This window comes from Sceloporus occidentalis, unplaced genomic scaffold (genome assembly GCF_023333645.1).
Source record: "Sceloporus occidentalis isolate IW3139 unplaced genomic scaffold, rSceOcc1.0.p SCAF_37, whole genome shotgun sequence".
Classification (NCBI taxonomy): domain Eukaryota; kingdom Metazoa; phylum Chordata; class Lepidosauria; order Squamata; family Phrynosomatidae; genus Sceloporus; species Sceloporus occidentalis.
Genome location: NW_028317017.1, coordinates 5233940 through 5252109, shown reverse-complemented (window position 1 = coordinate 5252109; position 18170 = coordinate 5233940). Strand labels below are relative to the sequence as shown.

The 18170-nt window shown below is 39.8% G+C and overlaps 1 protein-coding gene across 1 annotated transcript; it reads left to right on the top strand.

The window, feature by feature from the left end:
- The first annotated feature begins 337 nt into the window (after positions 1–337).
- LOC149297766 (la-related protein 6-like) lies at positions 338–16259 on the top strand. The gene is made up of 3 exons (XM_089488213.1): positions 338–558; positions 14064–14274; positions 15222–16259. The coding sequence occupies exons 1-3, from the start codon at positions 338–340 to the stop codon at positions 16257–16259; spliced, it is 1470 nt and encodes a 489-aa protein (XP_089344339.1).
- The last annotated feature ends 1911 nt before the right edge of the window (positions 16260–18170 follow it).

Below are 18170 nucleotides of genomic sequence, written 5' to 3'. Positions count from 1 at the left end.
CATAGGGAGTGGAGGGCTGGGGATGGTGGGGAGGTGGAGGAGGATAGGAGGACCCATCCTCCGGCTGGAAGGAGGAGGTGGTGACCAGAGCCGTGTACTCAGAAGCAGCAGCAGGAAGGGGCGATAATACGCTGGGAGGCCAGCCTGAAGCTGCAGTGTGAGGCAGTGCCAGCGCCCGCTCCTCAGGAGGGTCTGGCAGGCTCTGCATTGGCATCTGGCTCCCTGCTCTTCCAGCAGAACCCCCCCCCCCCCCCCCCCCCGTCAGACAGGAAACTTCCCGGTGCCCGGCGCACAGACAAGCCGATAGCGGCCGGCAGTGACCCGCACGGGGACCAGGATGGAGTCAGGTGCCCCTCCTGCCCTACAGCCCAGCGACGATAACAGCGAGACTGCGCCGGGCGGCCAGCCTGCAGCCTGGGACAAAGGAACACAAGTGCAGATCACGGTGGCTATAGAGGCAGCGGACGACGAGGATGACCCGGACACCAGGGATTTCAGAGGCGGGCTGGAAGGAGGAAGCTGCAGCGAGGACGATTACATCCGCGGTGACAAATACAGGTATTATCACATCGCTCCATAGCATCGATAACACGCATAGAGCCTCCTGGCCTCTAAATAGCGTGAAAGTCATCGCGTGCCAGACTTCGGAGAGTTTCACATAGCGGTGCAAGAGTTTGGCTCGTACGCAAAGGGTTAATCCGTGTGTGTTCTTGCGTCATAATAACGCTAGATCCGCGAAAGGCTGACACATTGCATCAGAAGCCCAGACAGACCTTCGTGAGACCTGCCTGCCTGCCATGGCTTTACTAGGCACTCTGCTATGGCTTCTTTGTGTGATCAGTCTCAGACGTTTAGTGCTAGGCATCAGTGCCTTGGTACAGCGCTACGGAATATGATGGTGCTATATAAAACAATAAATAATAATAATAATAATATGGGAGTGCTTTGATAACTGTGGAGGGAGAGGACCATAAGAATTGCTGCAGAGGATAATGGCCCCATCACACCCACAGTGACAGTCTCAGGGGAGCCCAATAGACTGTCACTGTCTGACCTTCCTGTAGCAGAGACGCAGGCGCCATCTGACGGGCTTTAGGCAATAGCGGGCGACAGTATATCTCTATAACGTGTTCATATAGAGAGAGATATTGTTAAGCTTTAGAGATACGATAACCTGTCCCAATGTCCTTGGGAAACCTTGTCTCACAGCCGGGTATTTGTACATCGATGAGACGCACAGACTATACCATACATACCATATAACAAAATGAGGCAAATAGCCCAATATCTGCTGCATAACAGGTTGTAGGAAGCTGCAGCGTTACCAAAAACATCTTGAGCAAGACTAGATTAATATTCTGTTTGCATTGAGTTTGAAAGGCTCGACACGCACACGCAGGTCTACATATGGGTATTATATGTATTTAAGAAACTTTATTGAGAGTGGTAAAAAAGGAACAGCCTCCCATCAGAAGTGGTAGAGGCTAATACTGTAAGGGAATTTAAACATGTATGGAATTGGCATAACGCTATCCTGCATCTAAGGCAATGACTGATTAAGGTCTGAAAAAAATTGTCAGACAAGATGGGCAAAATGGTTTTTCTCTACATTTTTATGAATGGAGAAACAGCGTTTTGATACCCTGTTAAAGCGATGAAGCTACATATGCCATTTTGTCTGCAAGCCATGATCCCGTGGCTGCTTTATATTACCAGGGGCTTCGGCTGCAATTCCTGTTTGCCTTTGCACATCCCTTATAATAACCTTGTCATTAACCCCTGAAGTGTGGCGGGGGCCGGATCTCTCCTCCGCTTCCCTGCTGGTCACACTAGACAGACTTGGTGCACTGGGCATGATGCCATATACCGCAGTTCCTTTATTTACTACAAGCAGCAGAACATCTTAAAGATAGCAGGGATGATCTATCCTGCTGCGCTTACAAATAAGTGCCCCCCCACCCCCGCAACTACCACGTCCAGGGGTGAAAAGAAAAAGCGGTATTTTGGATTGAAAGGATAGGGCTGGGATTCCAATTCATGGAAAATAATTCTTAAGTAGTCACTGATTGCCAGTCTGTCACATTCCCCTCCTGGCATTGCAAATTGGTTGTATGATTAAAATGTTGTCCTGTGTTTTGAAATTGTCCATGCGTCCTTGGTGAAGTAGGCTATATGGTCAACCTCTCAAAGCAAGGCCTTGTCCTATGGAGGGACACATACAATACGCATCTTAAAAAGCTTTGAGGGTTTTAACTCTATGCTGTAACACCCCCAGTATTTAACGTTAGCATGATCAGAGTGAAATAAGATTTGTAAAAATGCAGTGTTGTTTACTAAGTATGTGTTGTAGCTTTGTTATCTTAGCCCAACTCACTAGATAAACATTCTGACAACTTATCGTACTGTTTGCGGTAAAAAGTAGAATATCTTAGACTTGATCACCCAGTTGACCACCGACTGCTTCCGTGTGCCAGTCTCCTTTCCCGCAGCCAGCATATGCTCTTGCCTCTTCTTGTTCTTCTTTCTTCATCCGCTTCTCTGTGACCGAGGCTTTGAGGGGTACTTCTGCAAAAGGTCCTCTAATCGGGGGAGGGGATGTGCCCGGAGGCCTTTTGAAGTGGTACTCAGAGTCCAGAATTTGTGGAGAAAGAGAAGCATTTCTGTACCTCTCTTTCTCCGTGAATCTGTTTGAATTATTTTACACTTGGAGTACTTTTGGTAAAGGGCGGAGCCAGAGGGACAGCCTCTCCCCTTGTTCCTCCAGTCAGGGGAGAGAGTGTGTCTGGAGGCTCCACCCTTTTGCAGACGTGCCCCAGAAGGCCTGGTTCATAGAGAAACAGACAAAGAACATGGGGAGAAGCAGATGAAGAAAGAAGACATACAAAAGAAGATGCAAGAGAAGAAGCGGAGCTGAAGGGCAAGGGGATATGGTAGTTTTGACACGCTTGCCCACAATGATTGGCATGGCATATGGGTAGAGCTGCTATGCAGATCATACATAATGGTCCCTGGGGTGGAGGAATTTGAGAGCAGGGTGGGCCAATGCTCCGTTCCCCCATTGTGTGGAAAATCCATGCCGGCCTTTCCAGGAGGCTAGAAGTCTGCAGGATCCGGTCCGGGATTCCTATGGGGCCGGCATTAGGCACAGGTGCTGGGCATTAAAAATCCCTGGAGCCTGATACTCAGAGAGACTGTTGGGAGAAGGAGAGGCCCTGAAGAAGACCATCCCTGAGCCAAGTGAGGCATCACCTGCCTGGACCTTTTGTGTTCTGTCTGGGGGAGGTTTTCCATAGCCTGGTTTAGCTGGGCTAACTTGAGTTAGTGGGTAATTAGGCTGGTCAGTCTGGACCAGCATAGTTCAGTTAGAGAGGGCTCCAATTGGGAGCTAGGTTTTCTTTTTATGATTTGGTTTTTGGGGTTTAAGCGATTAAAAATAAAGCGCTGTTTTGTTACAAGCTGGTGTTCCCGACTCTAATTGCCCTAGAGGACTGTGCTTAGGACCCCTAAATGTGACATGTATGGCCCTCGTGTTACAGGGTTTGTCACAATAGCCATAGTAAGGTTTACTTATACAGAATACACAATGGCATCTCCCAGCAGACCAGTTTTAGTTCATATAAAATTTACAAGCAAAATAAAGACGACATATACTTAGAAGAAAAGAAATAGCTGCAGGTTATAGTTTAAATTTAATCATCAAGAGGATTACAATCCTCAACAGTTGCTGTAAAAATGATAAAGGAGACAGCCATCAATATTGTTTCCCCGTAAGCGTTAAAATATGTGAGCAAAAAGAAACATTGCACATTTTCTCTATGTTTCTGTGGGCACATTTGTCGTATCATGGCAGGGATTATAGTTGAATATTAAAATATTCCACTTTCAACCCATTCTCCATCACTTTAATATAAAATGTATTATTATCATTATAATTACTATTTGAACTGGGGTATTTATTACTAGTAGTGCCTGGGACACAGATCTATTCTCAATAAATGCCTTTCCAATAACATTTACAACAGAAATCAAATGTATAGAGCATTAAAAATGTTTTATCATAATAGCAACCAAAGTTATGGTCCAAATAGCAGGCAATTTCATTGGTTGCTATGGTGACTGTTTATAATTTTTTTTTTTTAAAAAGCAGTTTTTTGGCAATGCCTTTCAGCATCTAACAATGTCACATTATTGATTTCAGTTACTAAACATCTTAGCTAATCATTAGGATGTCTTGTGTTGATATTATTCATAGTGATTTCAATACAGTGAAAGGATAGAAATTTCTGTATAATAAAACTTTTTTAAGTGAATTTTGTAATTCATTTTTCTTAGGATCTTAATGGCTACTGAAGGGGAGGATTAGTGTTCTCCTTAACAGACTTTTTCAGACTTTTTTTTAATAATTGATGTTTTACAGAATTATTTTAGATTGCTTTATTTTGTCTTTTTTTAAAAATATGTTATAAAACTTAAAATAATCGAATTTAAATATCTTTATAGTAAAAGGCTTATGGCCCATTAAAAATATGGCAAGCGACAACAAGAGCAGATTGTATAATTTATAGAATTTACCAATAAAGGCAATACATCCTTGCTGACATTGTGTGAATTCTATATGTGAACACTTGCCAAAGCATTCTTATTATTAATAATTTAATATTAATATTATATCAGATTTCTCTTCTAACCTATGATTTTAGCCTTTGGTCGTTAAAGCAGATTACAATCTAAATTTGATTTTAAAATAACAATAAAAGGCATCATAAAGTAAAACACCTCTGGATGTTCATCATTCAATGTACATTTCATTGGGTTCCACGGTGATTGCTCCATATTTAGAATTTTGCCCTAGGATTACTCATGATAAAGTTTGTGAAGACAAGGACATGGAAGATCTGCCAGAAAATGAGCATTAGTACAAAATGTACTTTAAAGACAGACTTGGTATAATACACATTGTGAGAAAAACCATCTTACACAGCGTATTATAAATGATGGCTGTTTGCACAGATCATGTGTGTACCATTGGTAGATGTGATGTATTAATATCCATTGTTCACCTAAACTATTCTATTATTGTACTATTAGTATTGATATAGTATTATACTATTACTTTTAAATGGAATATTGGCAGTTACTTAAAATTTATTAACACTTAAAATAATTGTTTTGAAAGTAACCACTTCATTAACACTTCATCAAGGTCAATGGCTCATAACCTGTGCCGATACAGTGGTTCTCAACCTTCCTAATGCTGCGACCCTTTAATACAGTTCCTCATGTTGTGGTGACTGCCAACCATAAAATTATTTTATTATATATTGTGAAATATGTGTTTTCCGATGGTCTTAGGCGACCCCCAGGTTCAGAATCGCTGCCTTAGAGGCTCATCTCGAAAAGGCTCCTGTTGTTGCTGGCAATAACCAGCACTGATGAAAGCAACTAAACGGATGTGGAAATTGACATTCTGCCAATTTTTTGTCTAAGGGTGATGCATTTTCATGCATATGTAAACTGTAGGCCAGGGGCCAGTAAGTCTTAACAGGTATACTTGGCTACAGGTGTGCAGTCTGTGTATATGAATTTGCAGACAGGTACTCTTCAGGAAACGAGACCTCAGAGCAGATGTCTAGGACATAAACATCGTCTTCTTAATTTATTGTAATGCATTCTTGGTTTTGGCTTATGAGCTCAGCCCTGCCGTTGCAGGCATGTATCTGTGGTACATGACTCACCAATTTCATGTTCTAGCGGTTTGGTCTTTGTCAGTATTAGTAATTGCATGATACAAGGCAGATCGGTGAGCTATCATAAGAAAACTTACTTTAATCAATATAAATTAGAAAAAACTGACAGAGGTTATTCATTTTTTTAAACTGCAGGAAAATTACATCCCTTGTTTAAATAACACGTACATGTTTATAGACCTTGGAGGTTTATACGCTAAACCATGTGTCTAGTATTGCACATTATTATTTCTTTTTTTTTTTTTTTGCTTTTTTTCCCCAGGCAGGAAAGTAATTTGCATGATGTAGCAGATGGAAGAATCTAAAGCAGGGATTGTGCATGTTCAGGCAATGCCTGTGTCTAAGTATATATATATATATATATATATATATATATATATATGATGTGTAGGTCTTGCCATTATGACACAGGGGAGGAGGTGCTGTCTACTCTCCTGAGCAGCACCTTTAATGCTTATAAGAGCTGCTTGGTCTCATTGTTTGCTAACACATGGGGGATTCTGCAGAATACCTCCTATGGGTTCGTTCCTTCCACCTTGCTTCATGCAGCCTATTAGTGGCAAGAATTGTTGGACCATGGACAGAGATGTAATTACCTTCCACGCTGCCCTAGACCCGAGTGTCCCCAGCCAAGGTTGGCTTCTTTATTGCCCTTTAAAGGTGCTTGTGCCTTAAAGGTGCACACAGTCTTCTAATACATCTAATACAGAGACTGTGCAGAGCTGGCACAGCTTCGCCTATTGAGCAGTGGGACACCGGATGGGGCCTGATCGCCCAAGAGGGTGATCTGCCCCTTGGTTTTGCAGAAGGGGGCTGGTGCTCCCCCCCCCCGTTTCCTGACCTATTGGCCTAGACCGGGATATGTCATTGACCATGGAGGAGCAGAGCAGTTATAGCTTCGGTGCTGCAGCTTCTAGTATTTGTTTTATTTATTTTTTTGTTTGTGTTTTTGAAAGTAATCATTTTGATATGCATTATTTAATATGCATTATTCTATAGTGGGAATATCAGGGACCTTAAACTAAGGTTTTTACTGTGGAACAAATGGGCAGGCTAGTTGGTTCCAATGGTTCCTATCTGGTTTTCAAACTGTATGTTTAATTTACTACTTTGTTTTACTAAATGAAGCGTTAGTGACCCAGTACTGGTTAATTTCCTAAATCCTTCCAAGAAACAATGTTTCAAGCAAGTATAATTTTGCTTCACTCATGTTTTAGCTGGAAACATGTCATGTCATGTAACACAAAACCAGTGAAGCAACAAAGTCTCTGTGTTATTTTCATGCAATTAAAGCTTAAAGCAAAGAAGAGAATGTCAGATCTGCTAAGGCTTACTTGCTTAGCATGCTAGAGGGTGAAATTAAAGTTTAAGTAGAATGGCCCTTTTAACCAAATACTGCTTACCTGCCTAAAAACTTTATGACCCAGGGCTTAGGAATTTTAATTCAGCTTCTCAGGATCACACAATCCTCAATATTTGATTTTACTTGCCTTGGTGGTTTTTCTTATATGCCATATTTTAAGGACATGCTTGAACACAAGTCCATGAGTTATATTCACATGTCTTGGTTGGTACACCTGGCCACTTCATGATGGGATATTAAAGGGTTACTATCTATAAGAGGCCGCATTATAGCATTCCAATGTATTGATCTCACGACTGCTATTTTTAATCACACTTCTGGTTACATCCTGCCATTAATTATAATGGCCACTCTTCCAATCAATATTGCTGTCAAGTTTGTTTCTAGTGTAGTCTTGTACACTACATTCATTCCTGGAAACCAAAGGCAAACCAGTGTTGCTCCGTGAAATCCCTTGTTGATCTTAAAGGGTGTGAATGTTATTAGTTGTTCTGTGCTTGAGGGCACAGATTGCACATCATCAAATTCATAAAATAATGTGCTAGCATTGCGTTACAAAAAACATACTGTTGTGCTGCCCACGTGGCCAACAAAAGAGTTAAATGGAGAGAAAACATACATTACACAACCTGCATCATTACACAGACTAGCTCCTATTTGTAGTTCCTGCTTTTTTTGCATACTATCCGCACTCTGTTAACTCAGATTCCAGATTCTATGACATCACCACAACCCTTTCCTACGACTCATTTTTTACTACCAGACAGTATTTTTCTCTCTGAAATGGGAGCTTGCAGCCTTTAACACCCTGTTAGTATTCTGCATCATGAAGGGCCAACCTTAGTGAATACCTCCGACAAAAGAGCATTAATTATTGTTAAATACGTATTCTTAACAGTCCCCTCGATATAGGGACTTACTAGAAACCACAGGGTCCTGGTGCGAAAATTGCCCGGGCTCCCGACAACTTCACCTATGTCCCACAGTCCAACCTTTGCCCCAAACAGCTTATCAGTGCCATCCTAACCCCCAAACAGATAGAATTTCCCCTTTATTGTTTTAAAGCGTTTTTTTCCAGTTGTATCCCCTTTAATTGTACAATATTCAATATCTGCAGTTTTACACATTACAGAAACACACAAAAAAAGTTACTTAATATTAATTTTAGGACTTTGATGCTGTTGTGTTTAATTTTCTAATCAAAATTACTGATATATTTCATCTGCTAGATAAAACAATGTGATAAACACATTGAGTAACAGTCTTTTCAGCGAGCTAGCATTCTATTGAACAGGATCTCCTCAGATGTATTTTTTGACTTGATTTGGAGGGAAATCTCTTTGGTTGTGCACATAATACCCGCTGAGTGCTGGGAATGGTGACCAGTAGGGATGGTGTCGAGAAACCTGTTGCTAAGTAACTGATAATCAGATTATTCTTTCTCGGGCTCGCCATTGGTAATCTCCAGTGTCTTCCAGATTAGCTCGTGACTAAAATGTAGAGTTATACAGACATAAGGGAATGGGAACAGCGGACTCATTTAAATCACAGCCAGCATAAACATCTTCACTATGATGGAATTCAAAAATAGATTTTTTGTTATGATTTAATGCATATATTTTTTTCAAGATGTTTAAGATACCAGATCTCAGGCCTGAGCGCTTAATACTTACTGATTCTTATAACTGGTTTATGATAAAGCTATTCACAGTTAGAGTCGCATTGACAATTAGAATGTTTCTGGCCATGGCCCAGCCATGTAAAGTGCTGCAATACGTGGAATGTATAAACTCATGGAGGGGAATCGCATACTCAGTCATACATCCTTCTTACTACAGGGTAGCACTTTACATATAGCAGGTCAGCAACATGTAGAATGTATAAAAATATCCCGGAAAGTGGTTGAAATCCTGGTTACACATTACTTACAAGGATGTGTAAAGTGGTGGCATGTTTAGCTGACAAATGAAATCCTTTATGCGGGTTTAAAATGTTTACATGTCCTCGAAAAAATATCTGATGGGCCATTGGCCCACAGCACTCAATACTCTCCCGATCTGCCTCTACAGTGGAATATCCATCCATCCGGCAGGTGCACTTATGTTATTTGATGGCCACTGGCCTTAAAGTGCCAGGGCCACCTCATCACCTCCACTCCAGCCTGATCATGAGCAATGAAATATACCCAAGACATAAATGTTTCTTATATTCACAGTTGCCACATATAACTGCCTACGCAATACATTTACCCACATTTTTACAGTATTTGACATTTTTAGTAAACAGACTATATTAAAAAGGTTTTGTTAGAAATAAAGTGCATCACATATCATTACAGTCTTTTATATATACATTTCTTTACTCCACCATGAAATTTAACCTTTCCCAGAATGCAGTGCACAATTATCGTAGTGTCACAGATTGAACTTTGACAATGATCCCCTCTCAATGGCATAAAAGTAGATTACCTCCTGTTAGCCTGTGGCTATTGATTCAACAGAGTATCAATGCGGGAACGGCTAAAGCAATATGACTCGTTAAATTAATATGATGATGAAGAACATGCACCTGACCTTTACAAGAACAAGATAATCTCACTTAAAACGGATCTAGTACATTTGCCAAATCCGACATTTAACAATTTTATACACTAAGAAACCCGATGTAACCCAATGTAACTGTGTTTACAGAAAAAAAATAATATATATATATATATATATATATATATATATATGGTCTGTGTATTTAAATTCATTATGGCAGCTGTACTGTCTTTATGTATTTGGGTCTGAGTTGTGATACAGCCAGGTGAGGCATGGCACAGTTTTTGCATATGAATAAGGTTTAGCTTTTTTCACTATCTTCTTCTGTCAGTTTTTACTGTTATAAAATTTGTCATAAACTCCAGTTTCTGTCACTGAGAGAAATTTGGGCTTACAACTCCATTCACTTGTGTAGGTAGATAAGTGAGCAGCCTTTCAGCAGAAGCGGTAGAGCTAAATACAGCGAGGTAACGGGAACTCGCATAGGATAGGTAAATACCTATCCTAAGCATAAGATAAGACCAGGGGCCAACTATATATATGGGCAGATGAGGTTCTTGTTTCCGATCAAATTCTAGATAACTTCTCAGTTTGGCCAGGTGAGCATTAACATTGAAATATCTCTAAAACACCAACTCTGAATGCCAAAATGCACACGCTATAGGTAGTTTAATTATTTAATTTAGTTAAAAATTCTCCTATAAATCCAAAAAAAACTGAGCCTGGGAGCTTGTTGATTGTCGTCATCCTGGGTATTCCTGATAAATCCCAGCTTTCTTTGGCCCCTTTACCTTTTTGAAAATGCATTTCTACCTGCTCGTAATACAAACGCCATTCCTGCATCACTTTTTGCATCTGGTAGGAAGACATATCAGTCGGAAAGACTCAGCTTTCTAATCAATTAAGACCACCTGGAGATACCATGTATTTCATTATGTAAATAAATTCACAGCTGCTCAATTCTCAATTCACGCAGAATCATAAGGGAACTAATGTATACTAATGTATGTACATACACATACCTCGCTGTGCAGCTATGCGGAATCTGTTGGCACTAATGAAAATAAAATAATAAAATATAAAGTCATAATATTTTGCTGGGGAGCAGAATTCTTTAAGGAATAAAACTTTGCCAAAATGTCAGGATTTTCCTAATCCCCTCTCGCTGAAAAACACTTTCCCAGAAGTATCTTTGTACAAATTCAGTTTATTTTGTACTTTTAGTTTTCCCATTTCAAACTTAACCCTTCGGTTTTCTTAATTCAATTGAAACATAATTTTTTAAGAAAAATCACATGCAATATCACATTTTTACTTATACCTTTCTGTCGGGGTCATATTACTAATATCCCTTTGTATTAGATCACCGCATGTTTAGGTGTATGTGCAGCCAAGTGACATCGAAAGGGTTACTGAGGGCGGGCAGACCTGGTTTAAGTTCTTCTAAGTAGCAACAGGTGTAGTTTTAACTATTATTTCATGATGATATTGTATATCCTCAAATTATGTAATCTAAATATTTTTGTCTCTAATGTGGTTTATTATCTTTTGGGTTTACCTGCATCTTTAATGAACCATGTGTACTTTTTAATGTAGCTGAACAAGAGATACTTGCAGTGACAAAGGGGTTAATGATGTAAGGTTATATAAAGCAGCAGAGGTAGAGGCAGAAGCCCTTCAGAGTAGCAAGAGAGCGTGATTTCACCTTGTGGTTAGTAGTGTGGTTGTAGTTCAAGGCTGATTTAAGATGTATCAGTTAATGAAAGTATCACTCCGCTGCCTTTTAACCCTTTTGCCGCTGCCTGTTTGGGACTTGTTGTGGCCTGGTATGAAGTTTGGGTGCATCTGTAGAAAGGGGCAGAGGCTCTGTAGTGTTCAAGGCAAACTAGTCACAGGAGACCAAAAAGCTTCTGTGACGCCACCTTTCACTTTAGCCTTTGCTCCCTTTAGAGCTGCAGCTCAGCAATTTTGGGCAGCCTGGCAGTCTCTGAATTGGTATCTTTGTTCCCCGTTTTTGTTGCAGATATTAGAAAAAGACCTAGGGCCCTCTAAGTCTATTGGTGAAATGGTGACGCCTGCAAAATTAAGTGAGGAATGTGCTAATGGTGAAACCATATCAGGTGTTCCATGTGGACTAGAGTCATCTAGTGTTCAGTGCTTTATCAGAACAGTAGAAGAATTAGAAACCCCTTCTAGATTGCTGTTAAGTAAAGGCATTGAAGGGACTCTAGAAGATTCAGGCAATGAAGTAGAATGCTTACTGGTACGGTCAAACCAACCAGTTGAAAATGAGATTCATTCTCACTTAATGTGGCAGTCTGAGGTACCTTTTGGCACGGGATTAAATCAGTTTTTGGACAGAGATTTTCTGTCTGATTTTGCACTCAGGAGACATTGTAGGCCCCTGTTAGGAATTGACGAAGAGCTGGTTGATGAAGAATTAGGTTCACTTCTTGGTTACCTGGAGGATTCGCTGGAAATGTCTTTAGATTATAAACAAACTAATAATGGAGATATGTGGCAGCCTCTAGATCCAGGTGAGAAAGTTGACTCCCTTCCCATTGATTGGCCAAATCTACAACATGAGAAAGTAGATGGAATTAATCTTGGAGTTAATTTAGCATTTGAAGCCTTTGCTGTTATGGAATCCTGTGAAATTGGAGAATGTTTAGTTGAGGAAATCAGAAATGCTGAATTGAATGAAACTGGAAGTCACCAGAATGGAGTCCTTGATGGGGGCAGTTGTAGTGAGGATGATGCTAACAGACCAGACAAATACAGGTAAGTTCTCTTGTAGGCTAAATTCTGCTCTACCAGTTGGCTGTAAACCAAGTCACAACTTTAGTCTTTGAGTGCTTCAAACAGACCAGAAGATGAGTTAATCCTTACCTGAAAACAAGTAGTTTAATTTTTTAATTGATGAGCCTGTGATGAAGCTGTGATAGCCAACAATAGTGGCCTGTTTGCTGTCACAGGAGGGCTGGAGTTGTGCAGCCCAGCTCATGGCTTATAGACTTTTTATTATTTATGTAAAGAGTAAGAGACTGCACTGAAAAAATCCATCCTGGTTGCAGCCAGCCAAACCCCAACGTAACAGGTTATACAAGCAGGCTTGCATATCTGTAAATGGAAAGTGATGAGTGCGCTCAGTATAAGTCTATTAATAGCAGAGACAATATTACAGAACCTGTATATATGTCTTGTACATAAATGAATTCTTAGGACGTAATATCTTGAAACGGAAAAGCAAAACAAATAGTGTAGTACAATTAGGGTGTAATTGGCCCTAAAGGTTTGTTGTTGCACATTCCATAATTTGTATAGGCTCGTCATAGGTCTTTCCCTCAGGGCTCTTGATCACCGTCAAACTTCAGCCTCCACAGGAATAGTCACTTTTTTTTTTTTTTTTTTTTTTTTTGAGACACTAAAATTCACTAGGCTTGCCTATCTGCAGAGTTCCTCCACCCCACAATCCTCAGGCAGTTGTATTCCGAGCTGCAGTGTAACAATATCTGGAGGGGTTACCTGTCATGAACGCGTCATGAGTGTACAGGTTCAGGGGACGTGCTTACATGTGCTTTTTGTCGCCCTGAAGACAGGAGCACGTTGTCCATACGGTCAACACACATGGCCTTCAAAAAGCCATTCATACCAACGTCGAGGGGATTTGACATTAGTGCAGGGCAAGCAAGAGGTGGGGAAGACTTCAATTAAAATGAAAAAAAAACAGCAGTGGTTAAAAGGCTAGAGCTGTGGGTATTAATTTAGAGGTTTGCGGTGGTTCTATGTGGAATTCTAAGATGAAGTTACAGCTGGTGAGCATATATTTGAATTTTTTGACATGGATTAATTTTTGGCTTATGGTCTTCACTTGTTAATTATGTAGTAATAAACAGTAATGTGTGTTAATTTAAACATTTTAATACCAAGAACTAAAATCTTAAATGCTGTGAAAAAGAGTAGTTTGGCACAAATTAATATATGTTCTGCAAAATCATAATTCTACTTTACAGAATTTTTTTTAATCACGTGTGCCCCTAACCCCGTCCTGCCATACGGTTCTTAGGGTTCTATGTAAAACATGTCCATCCTCCTGCAAGGAAAAAGTCAGATGTTGGCGCCAGCTGGTTAGAACATGGATCTACTCACTGACTTTCTCATATGTTCTCTATGTACTACTCCTGAACTCAGCACCACAGGGACTGGAATGGAGAATGCTGGAAGCTTGCCTGCTATTGAATCATGCTGGTCTGATGCTTGTGAAGTCCACACAGTAACAACATTTTCAATAGAGCTTCTAGATCCCACTGCATGAATTCAGTGCTTGCTTTATACTTTATCGGCCCCTGTGTGTTTTTTTACATACTGCTCCAGGTTTTCATCCAGTTCTAATATTCCTTTTATTTTAAGTGGGACTGCTACCAGCGGAGGAGAGAACGACGGAGATGAGCTTGATCAGGACTGGCAACCTCCTGACCCGGAGCTGATAAAGAAGCTTGTAGTACAGATTGAATACTACCTTTCTGATGAGAATTTGGAGAAAGATGCCTTTCTATTAAAACATGTGAGAAGAAACAAAATGGGATTTGTCAGTGTTAAATTACTTACCTCTTTTAAAAAGGTAAGTAACAGTCTGGAAAATTTAAGAGGCTTCAAAAACAAAAGTATTACTCTTTGGTGTCATAGAGGCGGGTGTGTGTGTTTCTACATAACATTTTTATGTTTTGTTGAGGGTTGCATTTAAAGACTATAAGCTTTATTCACCAACATAGGGGAGCTTGCCAGGATGTGTCTTCCTTCCATCCTTACAAGTCTTACGAGCTACTTGGCATTACCGTGAGTTGCCCTACTCCTTAGAGTAGTTAGCATTTCCGTGTCTCAACAGTAAAGGAACATTCGACTGCATTTAGTGAATCCACCCCCAAATTTATATTGTAGTCATGAATGCTCATCTAAAGGGAGCTGCATTTTTTCCCCTAACTAAAACTTGGCCATTATGACATAACGTGAATAGAAACATGAGTAAACCAGTTGAACCAGGTACTTGTGAATATGTAACATTCTCAGATATACAATACCTTTGCTCCAGTTTAAAGAGGACTGTTTACATTCTATATTATGCCAGTTTCAAATTTGTACAGCTAATACAGCTTTTTTTCTTATGCAAGTATCAATATAAGAAATAATTCCTACGGACTTTTGTGATATTCCCTTTAACAGAGGACTACATTATTGTAAACCATTTCCAGTGCTGGATGTGCAGTTGGCTGGAGGAGTGTTAGAATTGCTGCTAGGTCGGACAGTAGGGTTCCAATGCAGTTGCACATAGGGACGATATGTCCTGTTGGTGCCTTCGGTGGCTCTCAGAAATGCAGAAACTGGATTAACATAACGCAGCTGGTTGTCGGTGCTGGATTTCTTTATAGTTTTATCTGATGTGCCTGATCCCCATTAGAAGGGTTTGACATTGTATGTGTGTCTATAATGCTGTGGGGAGAGACACCCTTCGGTTATGTTCAATGACTATGGTATTGCTATGATTAAATACGAATTTGTATTACTTTACAGGTAAAACACCTCACTCGTGACTGGCGAACCACAGCCTATGCTTTAAGATATTCTGACATACTTGAACTAAATGAAGACAGTAGGAAAATAAGACGAAAGACTCCGGTCCCTGTATTTCCTAGCGAAAATCTGCCCAGCAAGATGCTACTGGTCTATGATCTTCATTTTATTCCCGAGCTGCAGGGTTTAAATAAAGAACAGGAAAATGGCATTATGCAGGAAAAGATCATGGAACAGCTCCTGAAGAGTTTTGGGACCTTTGGTGTAATATCATCTATACGTATCCTCAAACCAGGCAGGGATCTTCCCTCAGATGTGAAGAGGTTTAGTAGTAGATACTCCCAGGTAGGGACTAAAGATTGCGCAATAGTGGAATTTGAAGAGGTAGAAGCGGCTATCAAAGCACATGAGACATTGAGTACAGAAAATGACACAGATGACTGTATTAAAGTGGTTCTGATTGGTATGAAACCTCCCAAGAAAAAGATTCAGAAAGACAGGAGCAAGGAGGAAGATTCCAAAAATCTTCGCAAGAGCAAATCTTTGAATAAAAGGGTAGAGGAACTCCAGTACACAGGTGATGAGTCCACATCTGAACCAGAGAGTAATCCTAACTCCCCAATAACAGGAAGAAAAACTCAAACAAATAACAAGCTGAGTCCCTCTGTTTACCAAAACAACCACTTGAGTCCCAATGCATCTCCCAGAAATAGTCCATGGAGTAGTCCTAGTGGTCAGAGAAAAGGTGTGAAGCATTCTCCACTTGCGGAGAGCATGAGCCCAGAGTTTTCCCGGAAAACCACAGAGTATTCCTCTGATAGTAGCATAACCCCCTCAAGTAGCCCCTGGGTGCAGAGAAGGAGACAAGCTCAGACTGTAACACAAGAGAAAAGTCCAGCCTGTAGCCCCATGCTAGGAAGGAAAATACAAAATGCTGATGGCTTGCCACCTGGAGTCCTGAGGCTCCCAAGAGGTCCTGATGGAACAAAGGGATTTCACAATGGAAGTGAAAGGAATAAACCCATGCAGAGTTTATGAATGCCATACACCTTTATGAAACTGGCTAGTCACTAACCTTCATTATCGAACTGTCCAGCAGTGTGCTTCAGGCCAGTCCAAGAGTCCAGGTGCTGCACATTACTTCTGCCTGGAAAGAAGTACCTGTGTTTCATATAGACAAATATAAAGTCTGTATTTATTTTTTTATCTGATTTAATTTGTATACATACTTTGTACGTTTACAGCAGCGAAACTGCTTTATATTTTTATTTCTAGTTTTGTTGCAAAACTATTTTTAATTTCATTTTTTCTTCACTACGTGTCTAAAGTGATCTACAGCAGAGAAACTGCTTAATATTCTTATTTGATTCTAGTTTTGTTTCAAAACTTTTTTTTTTTCTCTTCACCTGTTCTCTAAAGCAATGTTTTACCCTAATGTTCACCTAAGCCCTGTTCCCAGGAGAGTAATATGTTGCTTATTTCAGTGTCTTATGGCGGATAATACTACTTTGATACAATGCGGTTCATAAACTTCAAAAGGAATAACTGTATATAAAGAATGTATATTTTCTGTGATGTGAAATTAAAGATACCATAAGCATAAACAAATACCTAACTATTTTTCTTTTTTTTGCCACCCTTGGGATTTATTTTCCAAATGTAAATGGGGAGTGTAAAGGAAGCCTTATAGAAATAGTCCACTTCTCAAAATTGTATTTTTAATGCATTTGAGCCTAGATCCCAATAGAGTAGAAGGCTCTACTGAGAAGGTTCTAACCTAATTTTAGGGAGTTACGGTAGTTGATGTAGGGGTTAAGTGAAACCAAATACAATACTTTGCGTTCCATTTGCATGCAGTAAAATGGATCCTACCATGCATTTAACATAAAAATAAGCCAAATCCCAAAAATCTAGAAGCCATGGTTACCTGTATTTAACAACCCTTCTATAGGCTGTAGTAGATCCCATTAGTAACAACAATTTCTGATGTGTAACTTTGTGATTTGTTGGATTTATAGCCATTCCAATAACCACAAAAGTTGTGAAAGTATAGGTTGTATTGATTTTTTTTTTTCTTAAATGTTAATGTTAATCAATGCAGGAGTCTAAAATGTATAATTTGTGCTAGTAAATGTGTCAAATGTCTAGATAAGTAAAGTTTTAATTCAAAATGTATGGGTTCTCTTTAAATGTGTTATTTGCAATAGCTAGACAAATTAGACACAGGTCTAAATTGAATAATTACAGGATTATGTTGAAGGAATATTCTATTCCAATGTAAAGTAGTTATTAAGTAGGACTGTGTCTGTACAAGCCTGTTCTTATATCCATTCAACAAAGACTGCTTATTCTTGAAAAGCATTACATTTGCATAAACACATTTAAACAAAGTCTCAGACATGAAACACTTAGTTCATGAATATGTCATTATGACTATGTAGAACATGGGGGCACATTGCTTGGTAATGAAGTTCAGTAGTTACTTCTGGGGTAAGTATAAAAGCCATTTTGGCATGTGTATGACATCAGAATGTTGACCAATATGGTTGTGTTTTGTTAAGGATTGTCAAGATATGTGGCATCTTACTAGAAAACAATAGAATAGAGTGGAACCCAATAGTTTTTATGACTTGTGGAGACTGTTCACAAGCACTTGTTTTCTGGCTGGACAATTCTGGTCTATTTTAGGAACTGACATCTTGAAGGTCTAATCTCACGCTGTTTTCTGGTGGCTGCATTCAACTCCTTGTTTCGGGCAAAAGTATTTTGCATTTCATTTTTCCTTTAGGTAATTTTAATGTTCACATTGCATTCATGCTTGAGCAGAAAATTTACTAAACCCCTCACCCCAGGACCTTTGTTTTGCCAGCGCTGGAGCTATACCACATAATGCATCTCTTACAAGCGTATTAGATAAGGCTATCCCTCTGTGCATTTACATACATTAAA